We start from the raw sequence: 25,843 nt of genomic DNA on the forward strand, positions 1-25,843 counted from the left end.
GCTGCCGATAAAAGGCGGACGGTAGGAAAATTAGGTTACAATGCAATTGACACAATCAGCACAAAGAGAGAAAAACTCCCTGATGTAATTCAGCCGCTTGTTTATCTCCGAGTTGGCTGCAAAGTTTGATGTAAAGATTTCGGCCCACAGCAGAGAGGACAGCGTGTCGCCTGCTTCTCCTCTGCCTCCGCCAGCTTCCACAGGAGAGAGCAAAATCATAAGGAAACCGAGCTCAATCATCCATGTGAGCGCCTGCGTGTGTGCAGGCTGTTTCTGGTGTCTATGCAGAACCATGTTTCGCTGGGTGAATCCAGCTCCACTGTGATCTTTGCCCATCTGTCTTCGCTTTCATTAACCTTCCCTCTAAGTTTTTCAACATGGAGGCACCGATCACCTGGAATGACGGATCCATCTCTGATACACACTCCGTCTTCCTGTTTGTTTAGTAAATAAGAGATACATTTTCTCACCCTCATAAATATTCACCAGCTTCTTCCTCCTCTGCCAACTCCTTCTGATTGCTACGAGGCTGCTGACAGCTGCTGCCTGACAACTGTATCTTGATCCTGCCTTCTGGGTTGTGTTGCCAGTGCAGGTGGATATTATTATTGTTTGACCTGAGCAGCCGTGGGGCCCCGCGGCCCTCGGGGCGGCTAACAAGCATGACAGCCGCGGCACAGAAGCAGCTCGTCTCATGGAAAAAAGCAGAAAACAGCAACATGTACACGACACAGAGATGTTAAGGTTGGAGCCAAGGATTGTTGTCATCATGGATTCACCTGTTGATCATATTCTGATTAAATCAGGGCTGCAGCTGTCGATTATTTTAGTGATCAAGTATTCTACCAATTAATCCATCGATTAATCGAGTAATTGAATAAGAAATACTTTTGTTTTATTAAAGAGAAATAGTTAATATACAAAAGAGAAAATAAAGCAGGTTTCCTCAATTAACACATAACTGGTTTACTTTGTAAAAAAGTGTTTTTGTGTACAGTAATGAGGCTCCAGTCGCTACTTACACAACCTGATATTTTGGTTTTGAGGTTATTTTATGCATCGCCATGAGGGAAGTACTGTAGATGTGTGTGTATCATAATTATAACATGACTGATGTTCAGGCTTTCACAACTTGACTGCATCATTTAATTTTCTGTGGTTATGTGCAAGTTATGTTAGTTAAGTTTTGCACACAAAAAAAAATCAAATTCTCCAGTCAAAACCACAGAGTTCCCCACATCATTAATTTGTGGCAGCCCGCCACAATTAAAACATCTGCCGCCATGTTTTTATTTTCTATTTTTGGAGCTGGACTGTTTATTAAATGTGCTTTAAGATAACGTTCATGTAGCATTGCTCCACACTCACAGCACAGAGCGTAGTCCGGGCACAGACGGAGCAGCAGAATGCCTGGCGTCTCGAAAGCGAAACTTCGCTGGGTCTAAACGTTTACTGTCACTCACAGACAGCTGCTCCTGTCATCCATTGATCTGATTAGCTGTGATCAGATTGACTGATCAGTTATCAAACCTGTGACTCAAAACTCCACAAACTGCTACTGAGGGACAAAAATAAAGAGAGTTCTGTCTGTGCTGCGTTCACAGGCCTGCAAAACCTCAGAATTTAGGAGTTGGATGCAGACTCGCAAGAACACAGGCAAGAAAAAAGTGTTAGCAGCCCCTCCTCCTATCGTCAGCAGCTACCACCACACATAGATCCTAATTCTGTTGGAAACACCGCACCATCTTGATTTACCCTCTTGAAAAGGAAGCTTTTCTGATTTTCAACCAGCTCTGTGTCACCACAGTTTGGACAGTTTGGGCAGTTTGTGCAGATGAACAGTGTTTGGCTTCCAGCAGACATTTTTGCTGGTGATGCGCGGGGTGCTCCTGGCACTAGCAGCCATAGGGGAGGCAGAGCATTGCTCATTTGCACTTAACGTTTCTCTCCTAATTACAGCAACACAGAGATGGTTAAAAATCTGCATAAGTAGCCATAATATACATACACTCTTTAGGATCCTTCATCTCAACTAGTAATCATATTGATTTATGTTAAATGCTAACTTTAGTGTTACCTTTTGTAACTGGACGCTTCCTAAAGCACTGACGTCGAGCCGTTATGGGAGGCTAGTTTGGTTTTACAACAGACGCACTGTGCAGAGTTTTGGTTTTGTTCCAGCTTAAAGTGATCCCAAACTTTCTGTCATTTTCTCCGGCCTGTTTCTTCTCATCGCCCTTATTTTCATCGTCACCTCTTCACAGCATGCGGGCGTTGTTGCACAGTAGTAATAATTTGTGTGAAACACAGTATGCTGTGTGTAGGTATGTGGATTTAACAGAGCTTTGATGCAGCAAAACTGCACCTATGATTTCCAGTTATCTCGTTACTCAAGTGATGAATAGTTTGACTATAACATGTCAGAAAAGGTGAAAAAAGGTCCATCAAAGGTTCTTAGAGCCCAAATTAATGTCTTCAAATTGATCAACAAATTGTTCACTTTATTTTTTATCCGTCTGTGTCCTAATATTCCTGAGAGAGAAGTGTGTATGAGCTCAGTCGTACTTTAAGGATCGAATTGTAGTCCTTTATTTTAGGAGTCGGGGTTGCTCCCAGCTATTTAAAACCTTTACCTCAAAAAGTTGCCGTATTCTCTCTGACACATCTTGGTGCCTCTGAGTCTTCACTCCTGTCTCCTGATCTCTGTGAGGAGACATTTTGGATTCTATATTTCAGCATTTACCTGCTGCTGTGACAGCTTTCTTTCCCAAATAGATTTTTAGTGTAGAGATACTCTGAAGCTCTGATTGTTTTCCTGCCAAAGTGGCTCATAAAGAAGGGAACGTTACCGCAGACTGCCAGAGCAGACATTTGGCACTCATTTGGTATCAATCTGCAGCAAAAAGGGCACTTCAAGAAAGTCATAATATTTTATTTCAGAATTTTAAAATCAGATTCTTCACAAATAAATGATGTTTGTCCGGCAGCGTTTGCATCAGGAGCTGGTCCTGTGTTTTTGTTGTTTAAAGTCTTGTCAGATTTAAATCACATTGCTGCACTTGTACTAAAAAAAGACGTGATTCTGGAAAATTGTAGAAGTAAGGTGAATAACGAGCCTCAGTTTGAGATGGTGGAGTCCTTAAATGCACCTTTGTTGCAGGACTAAAGCGCTGGACTGAAACACAGAGCAGATGCAGGTTTGGCTCAGGCCAAGTCCACATGGACACAGACATTTTTTAAGACTTCTCATTCACACCAGCACTGCTATGAAAAGATCTCTGTCTAAATGAAAACAAAAAACAATCAAGTGCTTTGAAGAGCTCGCCAAACCAACAGGCGACGATATAACCATGACCCTAAAGCGACGCGAAGAAGAAGATATAGGTTCATATACACATAACTAAAGCCCCTTTTACACCATTACACGCCATTATTTTGCCGTGATGTTCTGTATAAAAGGTACGATCGACAGATGGGCTTTAAGACGGCAGCGGAGGCAGTAACAGCACCAAACCAACGTCAGCATAAATGGGAAAGCATGTCGGACGGTGCCATGGATGGGAACAAGTGTGACGTAGACGTAGAAGATTTTAAAAGCAGCCAGCAGCAGTTCGGTGATAACTCAAATAAAAAAAAAAGGCAACTAAAAATTACCGCAAAGGGGGGTGTATGAGGGGTCTCATATCGGTCTCATATCGGCCCTATAACTCGATGAAGCAAGCTCAGCTGTCAGCATCGTCCTTCATTGACAACCTGGACGTTAAATCGACCAGCGCCGCCCCCAGCAGAGTTCCTAAGTGTCCCCGCCCTGGACAGAGTTTAACAAAAGGTTCATTTTCAACCTTAAACACTGTTTGCGTGTCGACAAAAGGCCAAAAACAAGCCACGTTTTAAAATATATCTGTGTACATGTGGACGAGACCTCGGTATGTTTAACAGGGGGAGTTTGAAGGGTTGAGACTGAAGCTGGAGGGAGGTGGAGTGTATTAGTTTAATTTAGTTTCCACAGTAAAAAGGACAGAAGCCGAGGGAACTCAAACTGTTTGAAAGCTGTGGTCCAGATGACAAGCATGTATTTTTAAATCTCTGAGCCGATAGTGTGTCAGTGCCGTGATAAATCATAGATAAGACAGCGATATGTAGCAGGTGTGGATAGACAGAGTTATGGGTAGAAAGAGCAGCTGCAGGTGAACACACACACACACACACACACACAATCACAAGAGTAGGACTCATAAAGAATACATGTTGTATCTAGGGCTCGACACTTCTCTCTCCTGTGCTGAATGATGGACTGCCTGGTGTGAAGGTGTGTGTGAAGGTGTGTGTGTGCACTTTGTGCTCTTCTGTGGGTGTGTACGTATGTACTTGTTGTTGGATGCCAACATGTGTGTATGTGTGTGTGTGGGCGAGCCAAAGGGTGTGTGATGTGCTCAGATGGATCCTGACAAGTTCCCCGCAACAGCCGCAGAGAAGATCAAGCTGAGATGATGGAGGCTTTTGCTGCTGTTCTTTTCTTCACTTCCACCCTGAAGTCGTCTAATCGAGCTCGATGCATCCGAGCTTTCTTGTCACAAAGTTCACACCGCTGCAGGCGCTGTAATGTGAGCTCGCAGATAACTACCAGAGCGGTGGATTGCCACCAACTTCCTGCTGCACAGAGTAACTGCAGGTACAGAGTTGTTGAAGTTACGGTTCCCGTCACATCGGCAGGAAACCAAACGCTGTGTGCAGGTTGGAGCTGTTGGTGCGAGGCGACATGGCAGTAATATGGATATCATGATGAAAGGTTCAGTATCTGTTAAAGGTGGTTATCATGGTAGAGAGATATATTTAGGGATGTGGCTGGTGTCGGTCTATATCTTTGTTATTGTCAGCATATTCCGTGAAAAGGCCGAAACCAACACTGTGTTAGTCTCCTGATGCTTTCCAACTGTGCCGTCTGAGGATCAGTTTCAAGCCAGAAATGACTGCTGATTATCAAAAATTCTTGGAAAACTCCCAGTCTCACTAGGATCATGCTGTTGAAGCCTAAAATGTCTGATTTCATTGCGGCTCCTGTGATTCATCCGACACCAACATTACTCCTAACCATATATATTTAATCTAACGCACCTTGGTTCTGTCAGCACAGACAGTGAAACAGTTTCTATCATGGTGATTTGTCAACACGTTTCAGACGTTCGCCAGGTGTGTTTTGCAGAACAAAAGTGTTTTTCAAAGAAGGATGTTTGTTTGTGTTTCACCACAACAAACAGCATTGTCGCTGTCATGCAGAACATCAGGGAATCGCCTTACACGGTCTTTAGCTGCAGTTTTTGTTGGTAAGTGTGAGATGTTAAGGTCCCACGTCTGCATCTTCACAACCAGAAACAAATACGTGAGTTTGGTCACGTTGTAATAGGGCACTGCTTTGATTGGTGAAACACACGGGTTGCTACGATGATTGGTCACATTTGTGGAATCGTTTTGGTGATTGGTCAAAATAGCAATGTTGTGCAGAATTCACAGGGATGGGCTGAATTTGCGTGAACTGTTGTGTTAGCGACGTCCTGTAGGAGCTAATACAGGCTGGATGAGACTTATTGTTACTGTGCATTCCCACCGAAAGCTTCATAGTCGCCTGCAGGCACTCTGGTCGCTCTGACATCGCTCACACTGCCGGTTCCAGCAGGCGCTTGCAGCAGCCAAAGGGGCGGGGCCGGGCGCTGCAGATGCGTCTATCTAGGCTGACCGGCGGTGCACTTTACAAGGATGAACAAATATACTATCATTTATGTCTTCACTATGGATTATTCATGACTTTCATTACACAATTAAAATAACACTAATAAACACAGTCATATAGCCTTTATGAGTCTTTTATTATATGATCTTACCCTCCTGTTGGCACGTAGGACCATTGAGAAATGTAATTGATGGTAAATAAGCGGGAGCTCATGGATCGCACTTTCGGAAGCCTCCTTTGTTGCATCGGCGTATTTGTTGAGGAAACACAGGGCCCGGAGCCGTCGGGCCGCCTGGGTCCACAGACTCGCGCAAACCCGGCAACTCCACAGGGAATTTCGCCGGCTGGTACAGCTCCGGGAGAGCCCAGACCGTGCTGATAAGTTTCTCCTCCATATTTGTCTTCTCTTCCAATTTTCCCCAGCCTCGCCTTGAGAATCCCGGTCTGCAATTGGCTGTTGCTTCGGCGGCAGCACTGCTCATTTGCATAAAGTTCCGCTTCTCTCAACTTCTACTTGATGCTCTGGTCGCTGGCATCGCGCCGCTCGCTGCAGCCGACGCCCCTGACGCCCTTCGTCGCCAGCATGCATTGAAAATGAATGGCTGCCAGCCGCTTATGTCACTCCTGAAACTTTTGGTGGGAATGCACAGTTAGACGATGGAGGCCCTGAGTACACTTTTGGCGCCGGCCTTTAAAGCGCTGCGTTGTCACCACAGAGACCTGGAGCCATGCTCACAGTGCTCACAGAGGCTGATGGAGCGGCTGCGGAGCTCCGTGTCAGCTCCGTGTCAGCAGCTTCCTCACTAATCATGAGCAGTAACAACGAGTTATTGAGGGGAAAGTCTTAGAGTCTGGTCGTGCAGAATAAGGTGTTAATAAGTGCTTTATAATGACTAATTAAGAGGCAGTTTGCTAATGATATGCACACTAATAAGCAACTCATTAATGGTAAATGTGTGTACCTTGATATAAAGTGTTAACAGACACAGTGTGTGTCTCTGTCAGGGTGTGAAATAACATTAACTGTGGTAGAAGACAGATTTTCAGGATTTTGCCCACGTCTGCTCTGCGTCTGCTGGAAGATCGACCTGGATGTAAAAACAGTGAGACAGTGGTGTTTGGAGATCAGCTGTGCTCTGCTCTCCTGAACAGATCACTCCTGTGAAGATTAATTTGATTATTATGTAAATTCCCCTTGGAAGTATTCTAGCGGGCCGTCTCATTACTCTAATTTCCTCTCAGTAGTCCCATAATGGCTGTAGCAAATAATATGCAGACTTCAAAACTGATGAATCTTGCATGAGCCTCGTCTTTTCGAAACCCTTCCACCTCCTGATATTGGAAATTGGCGGCCCTGGCCTTTAAAGATTTCCATCTATTTCCAGTTTACAGTTCATTTTAGGGTTTTCCTTTTGGCTGCCCACCGCCTCGTTACGCATTCGGAATTATTGCTGCCTTTCCCTCCGAGCGGAGAGGCGTTTATGAATTTACCTCCTTGTCCATTTTAATATCCCCGAGAGGCCGGTCTTGGTTCAGTGAGCCCTACATGGCCTCTTGACTCTGTCGTCCTGTTTTAAAAAATCCCCAAAGTCTCTGAAGCATGTGACTCAGAAACATGAATGGAGCCTCGGGGCAATATATTGGCGCTTGTCGCTCTTTTTCAATTTCATCTGCTGTGTGTTTGTGTCATTTAGCACGGCGCGGCGGGTGGAATACAAAGCAGCAGAGAGGTATTGTGGAGCAAAGGAGCCTCAAAGGTTTTGTAGAGGAAGAAGAGGAGGAGGAAGATGAGGAGGGAGGGGAGGGAGTGGCGTTGAGTTTCCGTTCAGCTGTGAGTTGTTAGAGTCTCCTGCATGGCGGGGGGGAGCGGGATTATTCAGCTCAGAGAAATAATTGCTGCAGCTCTTTAGTCCCGAGATTTTTTTTCCTTCCTCTCTAACTTTCGCATTCTCGTCAGAAGTGAAAATGCCTTTGCAGACTAACTTTTTCAACCCCCCGTAAAGACTGTGGAGGTGTTTGAAAAAAACAAACAGACTGTCTTTGTAGAGCGCAGTCACTCCTGAGAGAATAAAAGACCTTTCATTTGTTTTCTTCTGTTTTTGAGAGAGTTTTGAATCATAAGTGAGAAACAACAGTGACAGGGTAAATGAACAGCGACACATTAACTCACTTTACACACACACACACACTCGTGCAGTCATTAGGAGTAGCGTTCACCAACCTGTCGATCTACAGTAAATATTTCAACAAGCTCCTCCGTGTATCTGGAGATGTGACCCCGGTCATCTGGAGCAGAAGCCGCAGCCGAAGAGAAGAACTGAGCCGTATTCATTATAACGCTGCATTGACCTCAATTAAGACTGATTAAGGCCATAAGATGGCTGGCGGCCCACGTCTCCGTCTTCATCCGTAGCACCAATGTGCTGACGGTGGCAGCTGCAGTAATAGGCTGTTAATATGATGAACTGTCACAGTGTTCACGCCAACGCTCTCGGAATACGATCACACGCTCACAGTGAACCTGGTGGAGTTAAAGACATCGCTGATCGATTGAGTCGTTGTTTGTGGCCGATGTCCAGTTGTCACGGTGCTGTTTGAACACAAATGCAGCCGGTTGACCAGCTCAGTGTCCTCATGGTCATCGCCTCCTCCTACAGTGAGCTGTTTTTTTACTATCTGATTACTATGAAACCTGAACATAACATTGTGTGACAATCTGTTGAATTGTTTGAATTTCTGACGACGTGGAAACCGTTAAAATCAAAGATCATGAGCCCTGTTTAAACGATCTGTTGCTCATGGTCCAAAGTGCGTGCTGCAAGTATATTTAGGGCGACTCCAGCTCCATTTTTGCTAATTAGATGGTGCATAATTTGAGCTCAAATAAAGTGCAAAGGGGTTGCATTAAGTCCCTTCATTAATCGTAGGTGTGTTTTGGGCATAGAATGAATTCAACCAATCAGAGGGTCGTCTCCCATTCCCTTTAAAAACTCCCTGCACCTGGTTCACTGATATTTACATGGTGGATTGGGCAAATTGTAGAAGGGACTAGTTTCCTGCTGAGAGTAAAAACCAATTCACAGTTTTTGCATCTTCGTGTCTGGCGGAGTCTACTTTGGTCTGTGTGACCAAAAAGGTCGTCATCCGCCCATGTCCAGGAAGGTCAGAATACCACATGGTCCAAACTTGCTGGACAATTTGACCAACATCTTCAGGATTGGAAATCCTAGACAAACACGCACAAATTCAGCAGCCATCACACTTTAACTCAAAAAAAATAAAAGGGTTTCAGACCTTAGACGTATCCCTCTACGTGTAGGCTTTATGTAAAGCTGCAATGTAACTGAATAGTGAGAGTCAGTTTTGTTTTTATGCTTTTTGTCTATATGTCTGAAAATGAATTTTAAACACAATGTAGACAGATAGGCCCCTCGCTCTGTTGCTCTCATTTCCTACACCGTCACGTGTCTTTGAAGAGCTCCTTCCAGCCTGTAGCCTACATTTATATTTCAAGGATTAGACGGGCACCGCATTGGCTCCAGTGTTTTCTGTGGGGCTTTGCTGACTGTGCAGACTGCACGCACAGCGAGAAAGTCAACCACAATCGTTTGTTCCACACTCTGGTCCAGTTTGACACTGCTGTCAAGCGAGCCATGGCCTTCTAATGTGGAGTCAGACAGCAGCTCTGCTCTCTGCCGTATTCACACTCGAAAGAACGTCATTAATACTTTTGTCTTTAATCACAGAGTGTTTCACTCACCCACAACCCATCAGTGCGTCCCTGGGTGCATATAAAGCAGAGTGTATGAACCCGCATGTCGTACCATTCTGACCAGGTTTTTGTTGGTCAGTGGCACATTCGCTTTCTGCTGCCTCAAAATAGCAATTAAGACCTGCACGCCCGTGGATGCACAGATAGGCGTGGGTACATTTGCTTCTTACACAACATGGCCGCTGGCCGTGAAAATGGCAACTGTGTCGGTCTGAAACCAGCAATGACAGCTGCTCCACGTTGTGTTAGCTTTGTTGAAGCTTGAGTTGAAGTGACACATTTCTAACTTCTCTTTTAAGTGCAACTTATTCAAAGTCTCGTCTCGTGAAGGTCATAAAGCCTTAATTCATTTTCAGTATTTAAGATGGTTGCCACAGCGCCACCATCAGGATCATGTCATTTCTTTTTTTCCCATGAGTGTGCTCTCAATGGTGTGTGCTCCCCCCCCCCCCCCATTATGATGTGCACTAGCCAATCACAGCTCAGTGTGGCGGGACTGAGCAAAACACGTCAGGATTACTGTGCAGGAGCTGGGCAAGATGGAGGCAGGACAAAAAAGAGAAGGCAGAAATTCTCTTCAGCCACTTAATTATCAGCCGTTTAGATAACTCTGCAAAGTGCTTCAACAATCAATATGAAAGCCTAATCGTCAAATTAATTAAAGCAAGCAGAAGTTAGAAAGTGAAGGAAGATTATGAGGAAGGATTTAAAAGATTCTGCTGATGTTATTAGTCTAAGCTTGAGTAGTCCCGTCACCTTTAGTGCTGCGAGGTTTCTAACAGGAAGCTGTGGCTGCTCACTGGATTATAGACCTGCAACACGACTGTATCTGTCCTTAAAACACTGATCATTAAAATCTAATAGTCAACTTTAAAGCAGAGCCTGAACTGAGGAGCCTCTAGGAATCAGAACAAAGTGACGTCTCTCCTCTCTCCTTCCTTTTATCTCATTTGCTCTAATCTTCTGCCTTCATCCCCTCTCCTCCTCCTCCTCATCCTCCTCCTCCTCGGTCCCTCTCCTGTTCAGACAAACTTTAACTGTTCCCTCAAAACTTTGCTCCAGTCGTGTCCTCAGAGATCAGAGGGGGGCAATTGAGCTGCTTGTCCATTTTTATCACATCAACCGATTGAATTACTACAATTACCAAGCTCCCCATTAGCATTCATTTTAGGCTGCGGGCACAAACACAGACACGCACACAGACTGTGTGTCTCCAACTTTAAATGGACGAGACTTTGTCGGGCGCACGTGTGAGAAAGCGAGACAGAGTTAGACGGAGGAGACGGCAGGTCAGATAAACACAACTCCATTAACCCACCTCCACACCGGGTCTCCTGCTGTCCGGCTCACACACTCCTGATTAATGAGGCTGCTTCAGGAGTCTCAACACCTCACCGCAAACACCCTCACCCAATCCCTCACCTCCTCTTGGGCCCCTTCTCCACCTCCCTACTGCCTCCATTCATCCTTTGCTTTCATCTTCACACCTCTTACCCTTCATTCTTTCTCCTCGTGCAGGCAGAGAGGGATCGAGCACAAAGGTTTCTGCCAAAACTCTTCATTTACCTCCAAAGAGGAGGCGGTGTGCAGTCTGAGCATGGATGGATTACTGAGCAGGCCTACTGGGCACAGGCCCCGGGGCCCAAAGGGTCAGGGGGGCCCCCTGCCTTCACTTGTAAAACGTTACTCAAATTACCACAGGAAGAGACTCAAAAACACCTCAAAGAGACACAAAACTACACAAAACAGACATAAACCTACCTCAAAGAGACACGAACGATGACGAGGAGACACAAAATAAGATAGATAGACGGATGGATAGATAGGTAGACGGATATATGATGGATGGATGGATGGATAGATGGATAGATAGATAGATAGATAGATAGATAGAAAACTACCACAGGAAGTTACACAACACTACCAAAAGTCATAACTATAGCTCCAAGAGACACAAACAACTACAAAAAGACAAAAAAAACCAATGACAGTGAGACAAAAACAACAACAAAGTGACACAAAACGACCAAAAAAAGACATCGTTTACTCATAATATATCTTGATAAGACACAAAATTACCTCAAAGAGACAAAGACAATACTTCAGAGACCCGAATGACTACAAAGAGATACACAATGACCACATAGAGATGCAAAGGACCTGCAGAGACACTAAATAACTACAAAAAGAAACAAAGCAACCGCAAGGAGTCACAAAATGACTACAAAGAGATAAAACTACCACAGAGACTCTAAATTACCTTAAAGAGATGCAAATGAACATGAAATAACTACAGAAGCTGACAAAACAACCACAGAGACACGAACCAACTACAGAAAGATACAACACAACCACGAGAAGACACAGAAAGACTAAATAAAAACACAAAATAACCTCAGATAAATGTAAAATAAGTACAAAGAGACAAAACACCTCAGAAGGACACAAACGACAACAAAAAGACACAAAATGACCACGAAGAGATGCAAAGGAACTACAGAGAGACACAAGAGAACTACAAAACATTTCTGTGCCCAGGGCCTGATTGTCTCCTGATCCATCCTTGAGTCCAGGCCTCAGTGTCTTGGTGGTCTCGTCCTCTGACCAGTCCCGGGGGAACTCATTGACAATATTATTGACGACATTATGACAAACTGGTTGATTGGAATCGAAGTGGAGTCGTAGTGAGTGGAGTCACAGTGTGCTGCCAGAGGCCCCGGGGCCTCGCTGCGTGTTACGACCTGATTTCTCTATATTTAGTCTGGCTGGTTATCAGGAGCCGAGCAGCTGCCTGCTGCCACCACATCCTCCGTCCTGGCCGGGGAGTCGGCCCTCGCCGCGGAACGTAGATTCTGCCTAACGTCTCTGTCAGGACAAAGCCCTCAGACACCTACGTGGTGTGGAGACGGCCGGCTTCACAGCGAGGGCCACTCGATGCATTTGAAAGAAAGAGTGAATTGATTTGGGTTTGTCCAGGCATGTTGGTGCCGGCTGCACGGCGAAGATGTGAGCGCGTGCCTCGCTGAGGCTGAAGAAGAAGAAGAAGAGGTTATTTGTCTGATGAGTTAAGATGCCGATGGTTGAGTGCAGCTGCAGGTTTCCATCTGCCCTCCAGATCCAGCATCACTGCAGACTCTCCTGTGGTTAATGGAGCCTGAACAGAGCTGAGAAAATACAACTCCTCATTCGCCTCCATGTTTAGGTTCAAGTGGAGGTCAATGATAACGGGGAGCACTGCCAATATCTGTGAGTTATTCACTATGATTATGAACGACAGCTCAGGAGGGAGCTCTTATTTCATATACGGTATGTCAGGAATTCTTATTGATTAGACATTAGTCCCATATGATACTCATAAATTATTCAGCTCATACTAACTCTCATTAGCTCTCTGCATCTGTGTGCATGACTCACATGTCATTATGAAGGAACACACGGTCGTACTGAGGCAGTGGTCACTTCCTGTTTAAATTTTGAGCCAGTCTGATCTCTTTTTCCTGCATTAATCCACAGTGATTTCACCTGCCGAGTCATTTTTATTCTGATTGCTCTACAAAGGAATTAGCGCTCAATGTTATGCTCATATTTATTATCATTATGTATTTTATTTTCTCTCTTATTCAAAGCTGGAGGCAGAAAACAAAAACAGCAGAATTTGAACATAGCCCCTCCTCCTGCAGCTCTCCCGTCTCTGTCCTAAGCCCCTCCCACCAGATGACCACTGGCATATGCATGACTCCTACATGACTCCTTGCCCCTGTCTCTGTTTATCAGACCACAGAGTTAGCTAGATAGCCACCTCACAGTCCTTCCACCTCACTCCCCGCCGCTGTGGACTGTTTCCACAGGAGGAGAGCAGGCAGCAGCTCTGGAGCTTCGGTTGGTGGCTGTAGCTGCTCGAATTCTGCCAACACAAACCCCCAGCTGGAGCTGGTGTCCAGCAGCTGCACCGGGTCTAATCTGTGTAACAGCAGCAACAGAAAGTTTGCAGATTCAGCGGGGAGTCAGGCCTGTCTGGTGCCTCGGAGCCAGCGTCTACACCGGCTGGATTGTGGTTGTGGTGGCTGCTGACTCTGTCGCCAGAGCTGCTGCCTGCTCCCCTCCTAGGGAGGTGGTCTGTGGCGGCAGGGAGTGAGGTGAAGGACACACTGTGATTTGAGGCTCTAGCTAACGTTAGCACATGCAGCTCTCCAGTGGCTCACTGTGGCTTTGACCAAAAAAATACTATGAAAGCATTAACAATATGGTTAATTTTTTAAATATTTTAATTTTCTTAATCATCGTTGTCGGCCTCGAGTGATTCTTACATTCTGTAATTGTAAAAATGTGTCACCTGCACATAGATTTAAAAATGTTTTAACATTTCATCAGCGTGAGTCAAATATGTGTCATGTATCTACAGTCTGGTGCCTTTTTCTCTAAATTTGCAGAACCTGAATAGCGGTGTCTGGTCTTGAGTTTCCCTCGCTAGTTCAGCTATAGATTCAAAATCCAAATCAAGAAACATCTCGGAGGAAATGAACAATTTAATATTGCGAGGACAGATTTGTTTGCTTTCATCACCAACGCTGCAAAGTTCAAGTAATCATTAATAACCCGCTGCAGAGGAGCCACGTTGTGCTAAAGCATATTAATGCTAATTTAGACCTATTAATAATGTTGATGGGTTACTAGACTTTATAGGCTGTGTTACTGTTGTAAAGCTAAAAAGAAAATATTACGTGGCTCAGACTGATTTGTTTTTGTTGTGTTTTTGCCAAACGTGGCTCTGTTGATAGTAAAGGTTGCTGACGCCTGGGTTAGCAGGAGGCTAAACTGTTAGCATCATGATGTCTCCATGTCTGAAACTCTTCACTGATACTGACACGTGTTTTATTTAGTTTATTGTCAGACTCTCTTTCAGACTCTGTTTGATCAGTCCGTCTCTTTGTTGGGTTGCTCTGCAGTGGAGATGGTCGTTTTGAATGCTAAGATAGAAACTTTCTACTCCACCACTGAGTCAGGTTTTCACTGCAGAGACGTGCCAATAGAAACACTTTCTTTCTGAAATGACCTGTGATTGGTCAAAGTCTCTCGTCATAGATTTTCTAAAGCCTAAACCCAGAGCCAAGAGCAGCAGTCTAGTCAGCCAAGAGCAGGAGTCTAGTCTCCTCTCAGACCACTTGAGTTACAATATGCTGAAAGCTTATTATGGGATGTTTGTCCACTGACAGCAGAGTAAACCTGCCTACTGCAGCTTTAAGTCCTGTGAATGTGATGTGTAGTTTAAAACATGCAGAACCAACAGCTCGATCCTTTAAAGCCAGAAAATACTTGATGGTATTTGTTGTTTTTTTACTACTGATGCTGAAACTTGTGTTTGTGCTGTTTGAAATTTGCCTTGTCATCAGTTTTCTCAGTTATAATAACCGAAAACTACTTGATCTGTTTATGTGTATGATGTGATATCTCAGGTCTCTAGACTGCAGCTCATGTCAGTGTCTCTCAGACTGTTTGAGTTACAGTGTGCTCAGAGTTTATTATGGGATTATTATGGGACGCTGCCTGGTTTAACAGAGTCAAAATGGTGAGTTACAAGAAAGAAAAATTTCACCTGCTGTGTCCAGCCAACGTCTAACATTCTGGATACGAGCTGAAGCAGACGGCTCACAGTCTAACCCAAACACCTGTCTGTCTCTCTGTCTGTCTCCATGCAGAGCTGTCGTGGATGAACTGGTGTCTCACCGGCTCCTGCCTCTTCAGCCTCGTCCTCATCCTCTTCTTCAGGGAGTCTTACGACCGCCTCTACCTGGACGTGTTTGTGTCTGTGTGACACTGCTGAGGGAGAAAAACATCTAAACAAAAAGGACTGAATAATTTTACTTGCACATAAAAGAGGGGAAAAAGGAGACGAAGGGAAAGAGGAACTCAGATGTGTATATATCAGTAACCGTGGTGATGGGAGCTGTCATATGGCTGCAGACGAGGACCAAGGAGTGATTCTACACCCACATTTACTCTTTACACGTGATCGACTCGACGCCATACGACTGTTGACACATCGTCACCTGTTTTTATATGTGTGTTTATTTGTTTGTATGTAAACAAACGTTTGTGAACGGCTGAATTTTTGGTGACCAGGCGCGGCATGACGGACTGTTAGTACTTGTTGTTTACAGATAATGTTTAAAGTTCTCAGTGTCGCCCCCGTTTGGCCACTCAGCTCAAAGGTTCTGACTTGCTGAGAGGCAGGTACTCACATCATGCTTCATCGTCTCTCCAGATGAATATATGCAAAAATTGTCTACCAAATTGTCGACTGGACGCCGGCCGGAGACGTGAGCTGGAGAAAGCTCGTCGTCATGAGAGAAGCTTAGACTGTGAAACCTTCACATTTCAGAGTTCAGCCTGTTTATGATTAATCGTGTCAATTTATGGGAGATTTGCTTTTAATATAACTGAATAATGTTTTTTACAGATTTTTAAAGTTAGTTTTCGTCAGTAGTCTGCCAGTATTTATTGGAAATGTCTCAACACTAACACAGCCAACGCCCCGTTTCACTGAAACAGGATGTTTGGTGACGAGCCGCAGCTGAGGCGCGCTGAGGGAGATTATTTTACTACACAGACACGAGGATTACGTTAGAGTTGCCAAGCAGTTCCTCCAAAGCACCAGCAGGTGTCTCTGTGCCAACGGAGGGTCTGCTGACACACACACAAAAAACTGAAGGGAAAAACAAAGGAAGCTCTTTTTTATTTCTTATTTTGGATTCCTTGACTGATAAAACTGGAGCCGCTCCCGATCTGGAGGGACACAACCTCAAAGAAACACATCAAGGAGAAAAGAAAAATATCTGTCGCTTACAAAGTTTTTCTGCAACTTGTCGATGACTCTTCTTTGTGTCTTTGTCTCGCAGCAGCTATAAGAAGTGTTTTAATGTCTTCTCTTCTGGGGTTCGGCGAGGCTCTGTAATGTGTTTCCTGGTGCTTGTTATTTTTATTTTTTACTCTCCTTGTACAGAAAAGGTTGTCTCTTACCTACTGACGTGTTGCCTTAATTGCCCAGTGCTGTGTGTTCAGCCTCCCTCTCCTCCACACTGTGACTGTTTTATCTGTACATACTGTTAAAGGTCACGTCCTTCTGTCCTGCAGCACACTCTCTGTGGTTTCCCGGGCTTCGGGTTATAAATGTCCTCGTTCTGTGGAAAGGAAAAATGTGACTGTTGAATATTTCCAGCACCTTATTGAAATAAACATTTTAAGATGAACTCTGCTGTTGGTTTCTGCTGTTAACACCATAAACACAGGTCATTAACATGTGTTGTGGATAATGTTCAGCGGTTTGACAGAGCTGTGATGTTTAGTCCACAAATCATTTGTTCGTTTGTTTCTACTCTCGTCCCCTCACTGTATGTACTGTGTCTCATGTTAGTGCTCTTCTTTATCCATCAGAGAGTTTCACTGATCTTTAAACATTAAAGAGATGGTTCAGATTTTTGCAACTGAGGTTGTGTGAGGTATTTAGATGTCAGTCTGCACACCACTAATTTGGAGAAGCAGGCAGGAGTGCTGACACAGGAGCAAAGCTGTGGACAGAGCAGCAGCAAAATGTATTTTAGCCACCTGAAAGAATATATATACAGTACAGGCCAAAAGTTTGGACACACCTTCTCATTCAATGTGTTTTCTTTATTTTCATGACTATTTACATTGTAGATTCTCACTGAAGGCATCAAAACTATGAATGAACACGTGGAGTTATGTACTTAACAAAAAAAGGTGAAATAACTGAAAACATGTTTTATATTCTAGTTTCTTCAAAATAGCCACCCTTTGCTCTGATTACTGCTTTGCACACTCTTGGCATTCTCTCCATGAGCTTCAAGAGGTAGTCACCTGAAATGGTTTTCCAACAGTCTTGAAGGAGTTCCCAGAGGTGTTTAGCACTTGTTGGCCCCTTTGCCTTCACTCTGCGGTCCAGCTCACCCCAAACCATCTCCATTGGGTTCAGGTCCGGTGACTGTGGAGGCCAGGTCATCTGCCGCAGCACTCCATCACTCTCCTTCTTGGTCAAATAGCCCTTACACAGCCTGGAGGTGTGTTTGGGGTCATTGTCCTGTTGAAAAATAAATGATCGTCCAACTAAACTCAAACCGGATGGGATGGCATGTCGCTGCAGGATGCTGTGGTAGCCATGCTGGTTCAGTGTGCCTTCAATTTTGAATAAATCCCCAACAGTGTCACCAGCAAAACACCCCCACACCATCACACCTCCTCCTCCATGCTTCACAGTGGGAACCAGGCATGTGGAATCCATCCGTTCACCTTTTCTGCGTCTCACAAAGACACGGCGGTTGGAACCAAAGATCTCAAATTTGGACTCATCAGACCAAAGCACAGATTTCCACTGGTCTAATGTCCATTCTTTGTGTTTCTTGGCCCAAACAAATCTCTTCTGCTTGTTGCCTCTCCTTAGCAGTGGTTTCCTAGCAGCTATTTGACCATGAAGGCCTGATTCGCGCAGTCTCCTCTTAACAGTTGTTCTAGAGATGGGTCTGCTGCTAGATCTCTGTGTGGCATTCATCTGCTCTCTGATCTGAGCTGCTGTTAACTTGCGATTTCTGAGGCTGGTGACTCGGATGAACTTATCCTCAGAAGCAGAGGTGACTCTTGGTCTTCCTTTCCTGGGTCGGTCCTCATGTGTGCCAGTTTCGTTGTAGCGCTTGATGGTTTTTGCGACTCCACTTGGGGACACCTTTAAAGTTTTTGCAATTTTCCGGACTGACTGACCTTCATTTCTTAAAGTAATGATGGCCACTGGTTTTTCTTTAGTTAGCTGATTGGTTCTTGCCATAATATGAATTTTAACAGTTGTCCAATAGGGCTGTCGGCTGTGTATTAACCTGACTTCTGCACAACACAACTGATGGTCCCAACCCCATTGATAAAGCAAGAAATTCCACTCATTAACCCTGATAAGGCACACCTGTGAAGTGGAAACCATTTCAGGTGACTACCTCTTGAAGCTCATGGAGAGAATGCCAAGAGTGTGCAAAGCAGTAATCAGAGCAAAGGGTGGCTATTTTGAAGAAACTAGAATATAAAACATGTTTTCAGTTATTTCACCTTTTTTTGTTAAGTACATAACTCCACATGTGTTCATTCATAGTTTTGATGCCTTCAGTGAGAATCTACAATGTAAATAGTCATGAAAATAAAGAAAACGCATTGAATGAGAAGGTGTGTCCAAACTTTTGGCCGGTACTGTTTCTCTGATGCTTTGGTTACGTGTGGTTACGTTTAGCCAACACACGCACATGTGGTTACGTTTAACGTTTGGCCAACACACACACGTGGTTAAAGCACGAAAAGAAAGCACATCTAGTTCTACTTGCTAAATAGTGCTGTAATTCTAAAGTTGAAATTAATGTTCTGTGTTGGGAAAAAAAGAAAGTGAAAAATACAAAAAACATATTATATTCTGTGTTGGTACAAAATAAAAATGAAATAAATACACCACAGTGTCTCCATGGTGAAAGCATATATAACTTAATAACGATAGTGATGCAAATAACCTAATTGTGATGCAGGCTGCAAAATCTGATGCAGAGGCGGAGGGAATATCACCTACTTGGCGGAGGTCTGCACTGTCTGAATGCTTTTCTAGTTTAGCATATTTTTCTCCAGTGTTCTGACGTGTCCTCAGGAGTTAGATTTAGTAAATGTCTGCTGTCGTGACACCAGCTCACCCTCACATTCTCACGTCTGCTACCCTGCCTCACACTAACTCTCCTGTCATCTCAGATCCTGCCACGCCCTCCTGTCTGCAGTCTAACCCCTTTTACCTGACCTTCCCTGCACACCTGCACACCTGTACCCACTTTCCCCACCAGTCCTGAAGCATATATCTCCGCCCTGTTCCCATTCAGTCTGTGCCAGACAGTGTGTTGTTCTTCCACCTGAGCGTTCCAGCCTTCCGTTCTGCCTGCCTGACTCGCCAGTTTGATGCCCTGCCTACCCATCGGACCACCGCCTGACCCCTTTGACGAGGACAGCCTGTTTCATCTGCCTGCCTGGACGTTTGCCTCGTCTGTCACTGCAGGTAAACACAGACTTTTTACCTCACCTGCTCGTCTCTGAGTGTCTGAGTCGTGCATCTGGGTTCAGACCTGTTCCTCTGCTGCTTCATTACAGCTGCAGTGAGTTTTTCTAAGTGTTGTACTCTTGTCTCAGTTCATATGGATTCCTCTCAGAGTGTCTGTGGAACAAATTTGAGAGTCAGGAAAGACCTTCGCTCTGTTATTGTGTTATTAATGAATCAGCCGAAACACTTCCCGCTGTTTTCTGCTGCGATGGAGATATCTCAGCATGAGGTCAGACCGTTAATGTAAAGCTTTTAAAGAATTATACGTCTGCAGGCTGCATGCAGCTGAATGTGAACGGGGTCAGTCAGAGACGTTTGTGCAGCTATTAAAGTACAACTTGTACATTTTCCATCTCAACCCACCTCCTGACTGGAACTGAATTAACCAATCAACTCATTCCTCTGATCTGCATCAAACCATCAGGTTGTGTTGTTCAGAACTTTTTAGTAGGATCAGGATCCAAAGAATCAGGATTATCCTGATCCCAGCAAGAGTTTGGCTTCAGGCTAGATTTCAGGAACAAAATGCAAGAAAATTTTAAATTGGTAAAATATATTTACATTTTTATACCTCTGCGCCAGAGAGAGAAACCGACCAAAGAAGCCGTCCTTTCAGCTGGCGTCATTGTTTAACAGCACCCAGCAACATCAGGGGGAAATACTGTGGGACAACAACGAAAATGAAGGCAGCTAAAGTCCAACTGGGGTGAATGGGAGGGGTGATGATGGGTCCAACAACCATCGACTTTCACCCAGGAGGTCAGCGTTCACTTCCTGTAAAATTGTAAAGCCAAACCCTGTGTGTTGGCTAAACGTAACCACGTGTGTGTGTGTGCTGGCTAAACATAACCACGTGTGTGTGTGTGCTGGCTAAACATAACCACGTGTGTGTTGTTGGCTAAACGTAACCACGTGTGTGTGTTGGCTAAACGTAACCACGTGTGTGTGTGTTGTTGAAGGAAAAAAACTTCAGTTGGTAGTGTTGTACCGACGTAGTGCTTTTATTTTGAAAGAGACTGTATCAAACTGTACATTTCCTGTGAAAACAGAAGTGTATTTTGAAAACAGACAATGCATGTAACAGGCTGAAGTTGACACGGCGTCCCAGAACGTCAACAACCAACACACCCAGGGTACCTTAGACGTCATATGTGGACGTGGAAAGTCCATGACCAAACGTGGACATGTGACGAGGTCGCAGTGAGGATGAGGATGGGTTGTGTAAATCCTGCACTGGATGAAGGATTTTAGTCATCTGACATCTGAAGTTATCAGAGAAACAAGCTGAGGCTCGTACTGCAGCAAACACCATCAGAGAAACACTGATTTATAACATGGAACAGTTTAAACAGTTTCACAGGTTTTAATCAGCTGGTCTGTTTGTTTTGGAGCAGAGACGACCTCTGTGGATATTTCAGCTCCAACTGAAGGAGTCCTGACTGAGAGAAACTGCTCCACCCTCTGTTATTGCTCTGATTGAGAGACGCCCTGCAGCATCAAATTACATATTCTACCTTTAAACCTTCAACAAGCGCAGATTGGCTTTGGTCCTGCTGAAGATCTGATTGGTTCACCCTTAGTGAACCTCATTTAAATATGTTTGTGTCTTTGCACCTGGTGGTTTCTACAGAGAGGACGGAATAATAAATCAGCCGAGGTTATGCATATAGATTTTGTTGCAGAACAACAAGATTGATTTATGAGATCTTTTTTTTTGTTTGTGAATTGAAATCCTGCAGGACCGAACGGAGCCACAACCGTTCCAAATTCATTATAAAGTCTCATTTAAAAACAATACATAAGCAGCGCCGAGTGTTTGGCTGACAACCACTTGAAGCAACTCAACAACCTTTCCTCGGGACCGATTCTTGGATTTCCAACTCTGCAAATAAACAAACACACCCACGATAAGATGGATCAATTAATAACCGTACTGTGTTTGCTCTTTTGGCAGCTTTCTGTCGCTCATTTACGTGCAGGAGTGTTTTTCATGTATTATATTGCTGATACACTGCTTCTGTCACAGCACACAGAGAGCACAGAGGCTGGAGGAGACGAGGAAAAGCTGAAACTGTGTCAATAAAGTAAAAAGCCAGAACAAAGCGGGGCGCGTTTCACTGCAGGATTTGCGATGAATGTGTGTGACAGCTCCTCTAAAACCAAACATATCACCCTAAACCAACAGTGGATTAATTTCACATCCCTGCAGGCCCGCTTTACAAATGCCATGCAATAATGTGAGGCACACCCGACCTGAAACCGCTCCGATCGCACGCGGGGCCAAATTCATTTCCAGCAGTTATTTTTCACGTCAGCTGAGGAGTTGATTCCTGACAAGAGTCCTGGCTCAGGTCAGCAGGTCCTGCCAGCGTGAATGGCACCAGGTCAGAGGACCATGCAGGAAAATATTATAGACGAGGTGAAATTAATCTCAGCATCTCTGAGTTCACACTGATGCTAACTGGAACCAGACCCAAGACTTGAACAGTACGTTGCACGCAGACTCGCCCAGGAGGCCTTCGCTTCTCGCCAGCAACAGAGCATGACCTCATCTCCAGCTGGGCCACCAGGGGGAGGGGCCTGTGCATGCAGACACTTAACGGAGGTTTATAAACAGTGATGTCATGGCTGCAGGTCATACATGTTCCTCCTGATTTCTATCCAAAAAGAACAGAAGGAGGAAACTGAGAGATTTCCTAGAATGCAGGTGTCCTCTGAGACGTCCTCTGAGAGCGTCCTCCTCTCCTGCACTGGGACGATGTGCGAGAACGTTACTGAGCTGCCAAAAGAACACAGGCCCCACCAGAGCGTGATGTCATCGGCTCCTTAAAGGAACAGTCTGATCCAAAAGTCAAAAACAAAACCAGACACTCAGGACTGGAACCTTCAGTCCATCTGACACCAGCCGACAGATCCTGAAGGACACACAGACACTAAATCATTGACACTGCAGAGTTTCCTGGTGTTTTCAATCATCACTTAAGTAAACAAACATTTATAAAGAGTAAACAAGAGTTCAGTCACACTCTTTGACAACACATGAGGACATATAGTACGTAATGTTCAGGGTGTCAAATAATGACCTGCCCAGGTCCAGACCTTTGACTCCGCCCACTTCACCATCGATATAGCTGACTGATTCATCTGGCATCGTGACATTAGGCAGTGTTTCTCTGTTTGAATAAAACACAACCAATAAGTGTCACAGGACGACTCGATTAGCCAATCAGCACCATGGGACTAACGCTGTTGTCAGACAGTGGCGCTGTACACAGGACACACAGTGCTGTTGAGGCTGTTTAAATTTTACATGTCTTCTCAATGTTACCCAACATTATAGTTTGTTTTTACTTTGCTCCAATGCACGCATTTAAAACCCCGACAAAACAAGGATGTTGTCATCAGTGTGGACTCAAAATGACGCCATCATCATCCTCACTGCGACCTCGTCACATGTCCACGTTTGGTCATGGACTTTCCACGTCCACATATGACGTCCAAGGTACCCTGGGTGTGTTGGTTGTTGACGTTCTGGGACGCCGTGTCAACTTCAGCCTGTTACATGCATTGTCTGTTTTCAAAATACACTTCTGTTTTCACAGGAAATGTACAGTTTGATACAGTCTCTTTCAAAATAAAAGCACTACGTCGGTACAACACTGACATAGTGCTTTCATCAACACACACACACACGTGGCTGGGTTTAGTAAAGAAGAACAGGGTTTGGCTTTACAATCTTACAATAGTGGTGACACATTGCGCGTCATGCTAACATGAAAGGACAGCTTTTTTTGTCAGTGTCTGAAGCCAGAAGCCGCCGACCAAGTGCCAGTATTCAGCGACTTTGGAGTGAGACTGGTGACCTCTATGGATAATTCATCTCTTGGTAAAGCCTCCAAAATGTCTGAAACTTGAGTTATCAGAGAATGAAGATGAGCACGTGCCAGGCCAGCAGCTGTCTCCGACACACCAAACAGCATCAGAGAAACACTGATTTATAATGTGAAACTGCTTCATTCAGTCAGATTTAGTTGCAGACTGCAACCAGCCGAAACTCTGAAACTCAGAGCCGAATTATCCACAGAGGTCTCCTGCTCTCCAAAACAAACAGAGCAGAGGATTAAAACCAGTAAAATGCTGAATAAAACAGTTTCATGTTACAAATGAGTGTTTGTCTGACGCTGTTGGGTACAGCAGGGGCTGGAGTCGAGCTGCTGCTAATGTCTGCTCAGTTTGTTTCTGTGATAACTTCAGATCCAGACATCTAATGACTGAAATCCTTCATCCGGTTAAACATATAGTTAGAAACAACGAAGATGGAAAAATGTAATTACAAAAATGGGGCTTAAAACTGACAAAAAGTCAAATGATGGCAGCTTCTGTCAGACAACGGGGCCCTGACACAGACTGTTTCCTTAAAATTACAGATTTCTCTGGGGTGGAAAATTGTTGAAAATGTTTGGCATAATGAAAGCAGACAATTCAACAAATTCTACAACACTGGTCGAGCTGTTCTGATGTTAAATATATCTTAATATTCATGTGAGAGCAGGAGGCACCGACCTCCAGCAGGAAATCTGCCTCCAGTTTAATCTGATGTGGAAATCACCAGGAGAGGAGCCGCTTCCTCACACAGAGGGATGTCATTAAGGGGAAAACACTTTTCTTTTGACAATGAGGCCTCAGTGTAAGCAAATATACTCAACTTCCCCCGACAAGGACGGGACAAAAGAGGTGGCTGTGTGTTCTTGTCAGGGAGAGATAAGGTAATGATGCATACATTTCCCACTGCTCGCAGACGCAGCGCTGTTTATTAACAGCCTTTCAGCAGGAGTTCAATTCCAATTTCTTCCTCTGCTTCGTCGTCAGGGTGGGACGTGGTATCGCAGGTTCCCGGGGGGAGGACGGAGCCGCACACTGAAACAATACTTTTTTTTTTTTTTTTACCCACAAGCAATTTGGCTATTTTGTTGTTGGTGCCTGTCAGTGCTGTGAAGGCAGCTGGCTGGCTGATGGAAACCGCTGTCGCTGTCACGGCGTCTGACATTTTCATACCCGTCTTTTGTGTTGCTGCTGCTAACATGTCCCTGGTGTGTATCCTCTGAGACGCTGCTTGTGTTTCTGCCTCTTGTGGCTAAAACTCACTTGTGTCTGTCTTCCAGACTTGCACCTCGACGTCTCCTTGGGCCTCCATCGGCTCCACAAGTCTCTTAATTGACTTCTCCAGGATTATGAAAAATGAGCCATGCTTTCAAATGGCTCATTTAGCAGCGCAGCTATCACAGTGGCTGTTACTTTATCTTCAACATATTAAAAAGGGGCTAGGTGCTCCTGATTAGGAGCGATGGGCTGCAAAAGCCCGAGCTCCCGGCATTTGACAGCTGGCCACTAATTTGCCAATTCATCACTGGAGCATACGAGGTGTTTGTCTGCTCCTGTGGGAACACACACAGCAAATATTAAGATATAAACGCTCCAGCAGCATTAATAAAATCAAGGAGACAGACCTGTGGGAGATGTACGGAAGACGTGCACACGCCTGCAGGCACACAGCAGGGTGATTTAATGCCTCTGAGTGTTGTGGCCACAGGTTTACAGGCTGTGACTGTGTGACGGCCGTGTGTCCCAGAGAACATATAAAAGTCGCTCATGCTCATTAACTGCAGGTTGCTGTGTGTGAAAGCTCCGGCTAAGTGCAGGCACATAATACACATCAAAGCTGAGCACTCTCCTCTGTACGTGACGACAGGTGTGAAGGCTCGTTTTATCATTCAAACACATTCAGTTTCAGATATAAACTGGTGAGGGAGGTAACCTGCATGTTTCCAAACAGGGGATACCTGTCATTGTACAGATTCCTGTAGTGCCAATAGATGATCTGAAAGGGACAGTTCACCCCAAACAAACACAGGAGAGCCAGCTCCTCAGGTCAATGCTCTGCTGTCCATTTACATCTAAAGGAGAAAGGACATTCTTTGAGGACAGCAATGTGCACGTGCTGACCAGAGAAGACAGAAGGTGTGAAAGAAGCCGTCTGCGTCAAACTGGAACGGCCATCGTTAAACAGAGGAGGTGGCCTACGACACCACTTATCACCCACTTACAATGCAGTCTTCACACACTTCACACCCATTGTCACCTGGCCCCATCTGACCCCAACAACACACATGAGACCTTACTGACTCCGTAGGGTTCACACCCACACAGCGTTTAAAGACTG

The 25,843-nt window shown here is 44.8% G+C and overlaps 1 protein-coding gene across 1 annotated transcript in view; it reads left to right on the top strand.

Moving 5' to 3' along the window:
* slc49a4 (solute carrier family 49 member 4) overlaps nt 1-16,747 on the top strand; it is a 92,897-nt gene extending 76,150 nt beyond the window's left edge. The window contains exon 9 of the mRNA XM_049594068.1: nt 15,197-16,747. Within this exon, the coding sequence (XP_049450025.1) occupies nt 15,197-15,312 (116 nt within the window). The 3' untranslated portion in view covers nt 15,313-16,747. The remainder of the gene's footprint in view (nt 1-15,196) is intronic.
* Nucleotides 16,748-25,843: the final 9,096 nt, after the last annotated feature.

Source organism: Epinephelus fuscoguttatus, linkage group LG13 (assembly GCF_011397635.1).
Source record: "Epinephelus fuscoguttatus linkage group LG13, E.fuscoguttatus.final_Chr_v1".
In the NCBI taxonomy this organism is placed as follows: Eukaryota; Metazoa; Chordata; class Actinopteri; order Perciformes; family Serranidae; genus Epinephelus; species Epinephelus fuscoguttatus.